This window comes from Mastomys coucha, unplaced genomic scaffold (genome assembly GCF_008632895.1).
Source record: "Mastomys coucha isolate ucsf_1 unplaced genomic scaffold, UCSF_Mcou_1 pScaffold16, whole genome shotgun sequence".
NCBI classification, from domain to species: domain Eukaryota; kingdom Metazoa; phylum Chordata; class Mammalia; order Rodentia; family Muridae; genus Mastomys; species Mastomys coucha.
In genome coordinates, this window is record NW_022196898.1 from 41,875,832 (window position 1) to 41,887,672 (window position 11,841).

General features: G+C 42.3%; 1 protein-coding gene and 1 long non-coding RNA gene across 2 annotated transcripts; one reads left to right on the plus strand and one right to left on the minus strand.

Moving 5' to 3' along the window:
* Window positions 1–1,284: 1,284 nt before the first annotated feature.
* Window positions 1,285–11,516, minus strand: LOC116094167. Its single transcript, XR_004119987.1, has 4 exons — window positions 11,265–11,516; window positions 10,641–10,711; window positions 2,243–2,302; window positions 1,285–1,440 (listed from the first exon to the last, which is right to left on the minus strand). It is a non-coding gene; the product is annotated as an uncharacterized LOC116094167 (long non-coding RNA).
* On the plus strand, window positions 2,461–5,813 carry Tchhl1 (trichohyalin like 1). Its single transcript, XM_031376101.1, has 3 exons — window positions 2,461–2,507; window positions 3,342–3,508; window positions 3,988–5,813. Exons 2-3 carry the CDS (start codon window positions 3,368–3,370, stop codon window positions 5,737–5,739), a joined length of 1,893 nt encoding a protein of 630 aa, XP_031231961.1. The 5' UTR covers window positions 2,461–2,507; window positions 3,342–3,367; the 3' UTR covers window positions 5,740–5,813.
* Window positions 11,517–11,841: the final 325 nt, after the last annotated feature.

Below are 11,841 nucleotides of genomic sequence, written 5' to 3' on the forward strand. Positions count from 1 at the left end.
AGGAGCCTTCTCTTATAGTTTTTGGAGATAAAGCAAAAGGCAACCTTGTCATTTAGGAACTAGAATATAAACGTGTGGACATTTAACACTGGAAGAGCTGGAAAGCTAGGGGTTAAGAGAGCTTGCAGCTCTGGCAGAGGAGCAAAGCTCGGCTCCAAAACCCATCATCCATGTTAGGCAGCTCAGAACTGCAGCTCTAGGGGACCCATGGACCATGCGTGTCTGTGCACACAAACACATAAGTATGTGTTACAATAAATAAAACAAAAGGTATCTGGCCAAGCAAGACACAATGCCATGCGACAGTAAACAATTTAGTCTTTGGAATCTGACACCTCATCAACAGGAGACTGCTGTTGGTACTGTCCCCGAGCTAACTAAACTTGCTGAACGCTGACTGTGGGTGTCTTGTGTTTCCTCATGAACTACTTAATTCTCCCATGGCAGGGCTCTCTTCAGCGATTCAGCCTCTCTGTGAACAGATCCAGAAACATGAGCTTTAGGAGAGGTACTACTTAGCGTCAGGCAATTCTATTCATTAGAAGGTTCTTAAGAAGAACTCAAGTCTGGCTTCTAGAATGTTCCAGCCATGTAATCTACAATCTTTTAGCTGAAATTAGCCTCTGTATTACACAGATCGGGGAGCTTTGAGTTAATAAGAAGTCTATGGTCTCAGAGACACATGTTCTGGAGACATTTAGATTCTGAGTTTTGACACTTCCATTTACTGGTCACACGTCTACACACAAGTTGCTCAACAATTAAAAGCCTTAACTTCTCTATCTATTAAGAGGATAATAACTATGTACAAGTACTCCCAGGCTTAAAATAGCCCGTGCAAAGCACCTGATATGTCATGAACATTCCTTTCTCTTCCACACCCATGGACATGGCTGCTATTAGAAGACAGTTATTTGTAACCCCCACCCAGTCTTTTTTTTTTCCAACTGAGGCACATACACAGGTTCCTTCAACCACTTCTCACAAGACTGACCATCACACTCCAAGGCATAGACACACAATACAGTCAATGTTAAATAAATCTGCGTCTGACATCCTGTTTTGAAAAATAGTTTGTATAGATAGAATGTTAACTAATCAAAACCAAACTGACCTCACGCTAATGTCACCTTTGGGTAGCAGTGCTTCATTGTGAGGAGGGGGTGCAGAGAAGCTGCTTGATGATACAAACTACCAGAGGGGAGTTTCCCTACCCCTAGTTAACTTGTACTTACCTTGCCAGGAAACTCAGAACAACAGTTTTGGTAAATAACAACTCCTCCTTTAGCCTCTGCAGTCTCATCTAACTCCCCATTTTCAACTTTTCATTGACTTCGTCTTTGCCCTTCACTCTTGTTTATATGAATCAATCTGCTTCTTACGTCCTTTGAAAAAGAGGCAAGGATGTCTCAGAACACACACCTTTCTCATTTAAAGTACCTAAGAAGATAAAAGAATTGCATATTTCTAAAAAGGACTCAAAACTGTATTAATAAAGACATTCTTCCCAACGAGCATCTTAGACTCATTTCTGTCCTACCTTAGCTTCCATAACTGCCTGTCCCCATTACAGAGAGAAGGCAGCAATGTGGATGCTCACGTCTGATCTCCTTAAATGATAAAAATGTCCTTTAAAAATAGGTATCAGCCAGGCGCCTTTAATCCTAACACTTGGGAGACAGAGGCAGGCAGAGGCAGGCAGATTTCTGAGTTCCAGGCCAGGCTAGTCTACAAAGTGAGCTCCAGGACAGCCAGGGCTACACAGAGAAACCCTGTCTCGAAAAAAAACAAAACAAAACAAAACAAAACAAAAAACAAACAAACAAAAAAAACCCAGGTGTCAATCATATTTTTAAAATAGCATCATCTAGTGGGAGCAAGGTTTTGTATATCTAACAATAGATTACTTTTTTCTAACTTGGCCTTTGGGCAAGGAGAACGTAACATGAAAACAGCTGAATCAACCAGTATCTTCAACCTTGTTCCATGATTAAGCAGGGCTTCATTTTAAATACATGATTGACACCCCTTCCTCAAGGTTAGGTCAAACAGAGGCCAGACTGCAGGCAGAGGGAGGAATCAGATGACTTCAGAGGTCCTGCCAGCCTTATGACTTGTCAACCAGAAATATAATTATGTCCTCAGGTTAAGAATGGAAAAGACTAGAAGAAAACAAGGCTCTTTTGCCACCCTGAAGCCCTGGAAATACTTCAAAATTATAAGCTACAAAAGCTATCAGTACCTGGAAAAGAGATCCTTCCTCTTCTTTTTAATGAATCTGATAAGGCTTAACTGAAGCAACCTAGAGGAGGAATCATCAGAGGGAGAGCTGAAGGCAGAGAAGGAGGGGGACTGGGTTTGGTGGTGATGAATCAGTCATCACACCCAGAGGGTGTCTCCTTCTAACTAAGCAATTAGAGGCTCAATAAAAAGGTCCCAGTGCCTGCGTGGCTCACAGCCCGCTGCCCCACATTGCCCCACATTCCGCTTGCTCTCTCCTGAACAAGGTAAGTCTCATACACTAGAGCATGCCTGGGCTCTGCTGCTGCAGCCTGCCTTGCTTGGACTTGGGGAGACTGTGCCGGTGGCTGGGAGAGAAGCCAACCCTTTTCAGAATGTTAGGCGGGGAGTCCTGCCATCCAGGATGCAGTCTTTCAAAGACTATAACGTGTACACCATCAATTCTACTTAATAAGGCATGGGACTCAGATTTATATTAAGATGTAAAGATAGATTAATTAAAATGCTGACTAATGAGGTAGGATCAGGACTTTTATTATCACTGAGTTCTCTGAAACAATGTCATTTTGATCAAAATGGGTTAAACAAGGGTTGGTTTTTCTGAACACGACTTCTCTTCCTTCCAAAAGCTTAATTCATTTGATAGTTATATGCCCTTTCTTAGCAGATGAGGCTAGACTGATCCAAGGTGAGAAGAAAAAAGATGGACATTCTCAGAGGGGTTCAGAGGTTTAACCCGCTCCTCTGGCTCATTTGTGTGTGTTAATACTTAGGTTTGAATTCTTCGCTTTTCTTCCTTTTTTCCTCTGTTCTTGATGTAAAGTGTTGCTGTTTATTGCAGCACAGAATAAAGCATCTGTTCTAATACCTACCAGCCCCTGTTCTTTCTGAGTTTATAAAGATGTCGAGGCTGCAGCACAGAATAAAGCGTCTGTTCTAATACTTACCAGCCCCTGTTCTTTCTGAGTTTGTAAAGATGTCGAGGCTGCAGCACAGAATAAAGCATCTGCTCTAATACCCACCAGCCCCTGTTCTTTCTGAGTTCGTAAAGATGTCGAGGCTGCAGCACAGAATAAAGCGTCTGTTCTAATACCCACCAGCCCCTGTTCTTTCGGAGTTTGTAAAGATGTCGAGGCTGCTGGGAGGTGTCTTCTGCATCATTGAGATATTCCACAAATATGCCGGTGAGGATGGCAACGACCAGGCAACACTGACCCGCACAGAGCTGAGACAGCTCCTTGAGGGAGAAATTGGGGACTTCCTTCAGGTGAGCAGCTCACTCTTCCCCCATTTGCCACTTTGTAACAACCCAAGCAGAATGAGCACAACAGCCATCTGTCTCTTTGCACTTGGCTAACCAGCTCTCTGCTTTCACTGACCTTTGAACAGTCGTTTTTTTTTTTTTCTTTTAGTCTCAGCTGCCTCTCCTATGCTATTGCTTAGTCAGTTGTACAAAGAAAGGGAGGTTTCCATTATGCAACTGTTGCTTCATCGAGGCCAACCTCTGCACAGAGTCACAACCTTATTACCTTCTAACTCAGCACACATGTGATGTAATTGCTAGTGTTAGGCTTAGTGTTGAGATGAAATAATGGACCTAGAATTGATGGGTTCTCACTGTTAAAGGCTATTTCACTGTTAAAAGTAGTAAGGTTAATTTTTTTAAAGATTCTCAGAAGACATGAAGATATTCAGAATATATGACTCCCTGTGAATAAACTTAGTTGTCTTTGTGTTTGTTTGCAGCCACATGTCTTTCAGGCTTTGCAGAGAAAGTTGAACCTGCTGGATTTTGACAGAGATGGTACCATCAGTTTTGAGGAATTTCTTCTTGCAATCTTCAGCTTATTGAACCCTTCTTATTTTGACATATCATTACTAAATTCAGAACCAAGACTGATGTCTAAATCAGACAAGATGGATGCTGTGGATTTTGGGGCAATCGCTGGAAGCACTCAGCAGGTAGTAGGGGTTGGGCCAACTCAAGAAAGGCTCATATTTCCATCAGAAATGGCATCATCAGGTCAGCCCAGCAATGAAGAAGGTGAGGTAGGTGATGAGCCCATGGTGAGCCCATGTGAAGACCTTAAGACCCACAGCCTGCCAAGAAATGTGTCTGAGCCAAATGACCCTGAGAACCAACAGCCAAAAGGAGATGCTCAGGGAGTCACACAAAATACACCAGCAACAGAATATGATGGAGTCCCACTTAAGAGAAATACAGCAGTAGAAGTACCCAAACAGAACACCAGTCCAACACAGGAGATCCCAAGAGAAAGGAGGCAAAGTGACACCAAGATAAGTGACCATATGATACCGAGGCCAACTGAAGACGAGGGATGTGCTTCTACAACACAAGATCCATTCCTGCAGGAAGAAGAAAAAGCTGCTGAGTCAGCACACACTGATTTGCCAGTAGTAGGTGCTACCGAGAAATCATCTCAAACACAGGAATTTTTTGAGCCTACGGATGATACTAGACTATCTGAGACTCAAGAAACTGGAAAGGATGCTGACAAAATATCACCCGAAACCACAAATTTAGAGGATCCCAAGGCTGACGGTAGAGCATCTGAGAGCCACGGGTTGCCAGCACAAGAAAGAGAACATGAAACAAGGGACAAGTCTGTCAAAAGCCAGAGCAGAAATGTTTCAGAAACATCTAGTAGAGGTGAATGGGAGGAGGAGTGGAAAGAACATGAAAGAATAAACAGATCCACATCACCAGAAGCTGAAACACAGGATGAGAAGTATCAAGAATTCCCAGGATCGTGGAGGGAAAACGATGCCAAAAAGGGCTCTGCCGTGCAAGATCCAAGCTCTGAAGAAGGAAATCAGAATCTCCCTGAAATTAAGGAAGAATCTGTCTTAGGAGAAGAGGCAAGACACAGCGAGGAAGATAGAGTAGAGGCGTTTGCAATCAACAAAAACAGCCCTGCAGCTGAAGAGACACTGGGAACAAGAGAAAAGTCCGAAGTGCTGGCACCACTTGAGAAGCAATCTCAAGGAAAAAAGCAAAGGGCTCATGACAAGCCAGTCAGGAAGGAGGACTACAATGAGGGAGAAGATCCTGAGTTATCAGTTACACCAAGTGATGAGGGCTTTTGTGAAACTCCCAACAGCCTGGCTCCGGAGGTAGGTAAGAGCAGCTCAGAGATAGCTGAGCCACGTGTACCAGGGGATTCACAGGGTCAGGTAGACCACCACGGAGATGCTAAGCAAGAAAGTCACAATAACAACCCAGATGCCCAGAAGCAGGGAGCGGCAGGTGAGAGCAGCAGAGAGCGGGAGGAGATAGTGCGGTCAATCCAAGAAGATGGGCACTTCCCAGAGGAACGGGAACAGTCTGCCAGAGAGAAGCGTGATGGTCTCAGCTCAAGGACCAACGGAGGTCCAGGGGCAGCTGTGGAGCCTGGTGAAGGAGGGGAGGTACAGGAGGCTACAGCAGGGAGTGAAAACAGAAAATCCCTAGAGGCAGAGGGTTCAGAGGCCCCGTGAGTCTACTGAATGTTGATCTACTTGGCTTGCTGGGGACTTTGGATTAAAGTTGAAAATTAAATAACCCGATGATCAATTTCTTTTGTTGGTTCATTTCTTCCGTCGTTCTCCATCTTACTGTGGAGACGCTGAACAGAAATAAATACAATCACTTCCTTGTAGATTTTGTTTTTTGTTTTCTTCTGAATACTCTAATTAGAGGATGATGCACTTGATCTTAGCAATGGCCCAGGAAGAGTTATCATGTTTGCTGAAGCCCCCTTTCTTTTGGCATTCTGCCCTAATATTTTTTTTTCAATGTAATGAATAACTCTTAGAATAAGGATATTTTAGGAAACTTAAAATTCAAAAATAAGCCTTCTCCTTCTCTTTCCACTTTAGGCTCTTTCTGGGTTTTTATTTTGTTTTGTTGTTTTTGTTTTGTTTGGTTTGGTTTGGTTTGGTTTGGAGAGGAGGGAGGTAAGGGTGTTTATACACACATGGAGATCAGAGACAAGATGTGTTCTTTCATTGTTCTCCTTATTTTGGGAGGTCAAGGTCTCTAACTGAATCTGGGATTTACCAGTTTAGCTAGACTATCTGACCAGGAGTTCCCAGGGACTGGCCAGGATCCTTCTACCTTTGTTCCTTAGTTAGTTTCTGGGATTCCAGGTAAGCCACCAGCTCTGGCTTTGCACACGCATACTGGGGATGTGAGCTCTAGTCCTCACGCTTGGATGGCAGGCACTGTAACAACTGAGCTGGCTCTCAGTTCCATATCTTCACATTCTACCTTCAAATATAAAGATAACCCCTACCTAATTAAAAAAAAAAAAAATCTTAAGGCCGGGCAGTGGTGGCGCACACCTTTAATCCCAGCACTTGGGAGGCAGAGGCAGGTGGATTTCTGAGTTCGAGGCCAGCCTGGTCTACAGAGTGAGTTCCAGGACAGCCAAGGCTACAACAGAGAAACCCTGTTCCGAGAAAACAAAAACAAAAAAAAATCTTAAATAACTAAATGACAACAGATAACCCTCCAACACACACACACACACACACACACACACACAGAGAGAGAGAGAGAGAGAGAGAGAGAGACAGACAGACAGAGAGAGACAGACAGAGAGAGAGAGGAGAGAGAGAGAGAGAGAGAGAGGAGCATAAGCTTATCAGCAACTTTATTAAAATAAATTCATGAGAGAGACTATACTGATAGCCAATATCCCTGCTGCTATAGTTTAGATCTGGAATGTCCTTCCAAGTGGCACATGGTAAAAGTTTGGTACTTGGCCTATGATATTATTGGGAAGTAATGGAAGAGATTGTAATGGAGTAATGGAGTAATGGAAGAGAGTAATGGAGATCATATGTGCCTGAAAGATCGCTCTTCAAGGAGATACAGGACTCTAGTCTCCCTCTCTTTGCCTTTCAGTTCCTATACCACGAGCACTTTGCCCTGATGTAGGTGTTTGCCATGATGTATGGACATTCACAGGCCTAGAAGAGAAGCACCATCTGGTCATATACTGATACTTCAAAAATTATGAGCCAAAAGAAACCTTTTCCATAAGTCATTTATTACAGTAATTGAAAGTTGACTCACACATATGAAATCTCCATGGAAAAGCACATTAAAACAATTTTATGGGCTGGTGAGATGGCTCAGCGGGTAAGAGCACCGACTGCTCTTCCAAAGGTCCTGAGTTCAAATCCCAGCAACCACATGGTAGCTCACAACAACCTGTAATGAGATCTGATGCCCTCCTCTGGTGCATCTGAAGACAGCTACAGTATACTTATTTATAATAATAAATAAATCTTTGGGCCAGAGAGAGCAGGGACTGAGCAAGTGGGGTCTACTGGAGCGAGCAGAGTCTACCAGAGCAAGCGGCATTGACCTGAGCAAGCAGAGGTCCTAAAAAAAAGTCAATTCCCAACAACCAGATGAAGGCTCACAACTATCTGTACAGCTACAGCGTACTCATACACATAAAATAAATAAATAAATCTTTAAAAAATAATTTTATTACTTTTTAAAGATTTTTTAATGTATATGCATCTCTGTGTGTCTGTGTCTGTTACATGTGTGAGGATACTCCTGAAGACCAGAAGAGGACATTGATAGCCTGGAACTGGAGTTACAAGTGGTTGTTAGCCACACGCTGTGGGTGCTGGAAACAAAACAGCCAGTACTTTAACCAGTGTACCAGTTTCCTGCTTTTCTTTTAATTTATCAATTTAGTAAAAGTAATTTTCTTACTTGTTTTTAATACCCTAGCAGTAAGGTTGAAAGTGTGAGAAAACAGAAGCTATCAAACTGAGTGAGTGACAGTGTAAGTTAGTGCTATCTTCTAGGAAAGCAGTTGCAGTGGCATGTAGCATGTATTTAAACATTTTTCAGGTAGCAGCACAAAGAAATAACCAGAGTTCTAGATTTAGAATTTCCTACAAAGATACTCTACCCTGTAGTAAATTAAAAATAGCAATGTGCAGATGTAATCTAAATGCTTATCATTGTGAAAATGGCTAATTTGTAATTTCTAGATACTGCGAAACGACAAAAACTCAGACATTATGAGGAGGCTTTATTTAGATAATAAGGAAGGATTATACATAGTCCTGAATGTAATATGCACACGTGTACTCCTCTCTATTGTTTTGGGTATCATGCCAAGGAATATATCATATACATATGTATTATGCTTATTTATATATGTATTATCTTGCATCTCCACCTGGCAAATCTAAATACCTATTACCTCCATGGGTTTGGACATTGCAGCACCAGGAACTGACAACCACCTATCCACAAATATTCTCTTTAAGCTCTTTCTCCATGTCCTTCATGAATCCATCACCTCTAGTCTCCAAGACTGTGGGCCCCTCTCTTTCTTAGCTTGCTCTTTCATACCTCTCTCCATGTATGTTATTAGCATCTCTTCTGCATCAATACTTTCAATCTGCCTTGTTCAGACCTGACTCCACATGATTAAGCCCACCCTACCAGTGCTCATAGTTGTCACATCTGTGATTTGCTAGCCACTGCTCCATACTCTATAGTTGTCCTCTCCATTTCCTTGTTTTTGCCGTTCCCTCAATCCCCATTCTGTCAGATTTCAAAGAAACAAATACTGAAATCACCATTTGCCTTGTTTCTTTTTAATTCTTTCTTTCTTTCTCTCTGTCTCTCTCTCTCTCTCTCTCCCTTTCTTTCTTTCTTTCTTTCTTTCTTTCTTTCTTTCTTTCTTTCTTTCTTTCTATTCTACCACAGTATCTTTTGATAAGGTTTTTCTGTAAATCCATCTTCCAGATAGATCATTTTTTCTTCATTACATATAAGAATTCACATATCTAAACTAGTGTCTCTCCCTCCCATTTTATCAACCATCTAAATGCTACATATCCTATTGGATCTAACCCCAAATACACTTTATTCATTCTAAAATGCTTATTTCTTTAAAATGCAGAGTGCAGGGCTAGAGAGATGACTCAGTGGTTAAGAGCACTTGCTTCTCATTTAGAAGACCCAAGTTCAATTCCCAGCACTCACATTATGTAGTTCACACCTGTCTGAAACTCCAGCTCCAGGAGGTCCAATGACTCTGGCCTCCTCAGGTCTGGCTACTCAAGTGCATATCCACATACAGACACAGACATCTACACATGACTGAAAAGAAATCTTAAAACAAGCAAACAAACAAAACAATGGTAGTGCAAGATACTAAGTGTGGTGTTAAGATTATAACTGAAACTAGGGAAAATAAGAACTCTTCACCTTGGAGCTTACAATGTGGTAAGGGAAGGGAGATTCAAACAATAGTAGAATGAGAAATAAAGAAGAGAGCTCCAGGTAGCACTGTAATAGAGAGGATAGAACTTGGGGGTGATGGGGAGGGAGATGTCAGAAGCACTGCTTTAACCCTTTGACCCTTTGAGGTTCCTCCTGCCCAAACGGATCTAATCTCCCTACAGTCCATAGTCTTTACTTAGGTTTCTGCTTTTAACTTTCTCCTGAGTTCTAATTATAGGTGTGCTTGCAGTAGCATCCTTCTCAGTGTATAGACTTTGGTGGCAAGATTTACAACTTACTCTCTTTCCTGACCTTAGAGTTTGACCTCAGATATCTATTATGGTTTCAGTAGGTGTTTTGTTGAGCAAGCAAATGAATGGCTGTATCATTTCAACATCACCTTTGCTAGGTTCCCACTGCATCCATTCCCATTCAATCACTCTTGAATTTTGCAACAGACTGGCTTCGCCTCTTTATCTCAGTCTACTTAAGAACTCTCAGTGACACCGTATACTTTTCCATGTGCCACATCAAGCCTAAATTGACCAGACTCTCTCTATTATATCCCTCTAATTACAATTGACCACGACTTCCTGCAGAAATCTTTCTGAGATCGGGTTGCTCATCTAATTGTCTCTAACCACTACTTTGATTCTATCCTACTAAGTTTATATGGATATTAATGGGATTTAAATGCATTTAAATGCATTTATCGAGCAATGGTTATATGCCAAGCACGGTGGTAGATACAGGCATGCTCAAATGAATAAGGTCTTGGTTCTCGCCCTCATAAAGGATGTAAGCCCTGCATGAGACAACTAGAAAATCCTGCAGGGAGCCAACCAGAAGTCAGCAGAATGCTACTTCCTCCCATCTCTGTGCCCCTTAGTCTTGAGCCTCACCCTCTCTGAATCTCTCTTTCCCTTCCTCTCTCTCTATTTGCAACTGTAGCTTGTCATTAAAGCCCAGGACTAAGTCATACCTCCTTTAATAATCTTACACTGATCCATTCGCAGCCTATACCACTTAGATTAGTACTTACTATATAATAGTTCTTACTAATGTTCTCTAAATGTTATTTCCACAGCTACACAGATTATAAGCAGCGGAGAAAATGAATCACTGTACTTACTTTAACCCCTCAAGTGTCCTCAGGTACTTCCTTAACTTCTAATAGTACCATCTGCATAAATGTCATCCAATCTGTGGGGCAAGTGGAAGCATGTCACCAGACAAAAACCTGGTAAGGTCGAATGGATTCAGAAACTCCAGTACTCTCATACCTGAGGATGGCAGGAGTATCATCTACTCTCAACCAGGTTCCTGTCATGGAACATGTAATCACAACATCCCATGGAGAGGACTGTGACAATCAGTCAACTAGTGGCAGTGCCCAAAGCCCCTCCACATGTAGATGAGGTGTCCCCGACATCTCAGACCAAGCCAATAGGAAGCATCTGCTTATAGATACCAACCCACCCCAAAGCTATATAAGACCCTGTCCACCTAGGACAAGAGTTATTTCATCAAGGACCATCTGTCTTATCGAGCTGTAACACTTTGGGGAAGAGAATTCTCTCCCAAAGCTTTTGAAGCTGGAAGCTACTCAAGGCCACTGCAGTAACCCCCCCCCCCCATTGGTGGCCCTGATCTTGGAACTATTAGCTGCCTGCTGGGCTCCACCCACTGCTAGTGTCCTGCTACGCCACACCAACTGGGGAGCAGCAGCGGCTGTGGAAGAGACCCTGCAGCTCACCTTAATCTAACTCCCCCTTCCCTTTGGCTGGGTCAGAGGCCTACAGATCTCCATGGATACCACCCAGTATACAGACCAGCACAAATCCACATAGTGATCCTGGAGATCTGGAAGAAACATAGATAATATCTAGAATAGACAAAAATGCTTATAGAATTGAGCAGTGGGCTTTAAAATTTTTGAAAAAAAATTTTAAAAACAGAACATAGAAAAATACATGAGAAGTCAAAACACTAGTGAAATGTATTCAGTCTTATTAGATAGAGGTCAGGGGAATGCAGATCAAATCACAGAGACCTAGTTAACCTGACACATGTCTGAAATTAACATGGTAATATCACAAGGGAGCGGAGATGTAAGGCAACTAGAACTCTCATCCTGGAAATAGGAACATAAGCATACAATAACTTTTTGGACACATATGTGGCAATAACTACTGTAGGGCAAGTCATATGCCTACACAATTCTACTGCAGACATAAGCTCATCCCCAAATGCATTCAGGAAATGAAGAAAGGGCATTATGAGTTTGAAGTCAGCATGGGCAACATAACAAGAGCCTATCTCAAAAAAAAAAA

Excerpts from the sequence above, each read along its gene's own strand:
- Tchhl1 (XM_031376101.1), top strand. The coding sequence starts at position 3,368 with ATGTCGAGGCTGCTGGGAGGTGTCTTCTGCATCATTGAGATATTCCAC. Across the intron at positions 3,509-3,987 it reads AAATTGGGGACTTCCTTCAG|CCACATGTCTTTCAGGCTTT; the intron begins GTGAGCAGCTCA and ends GTTTGTTTGCAG.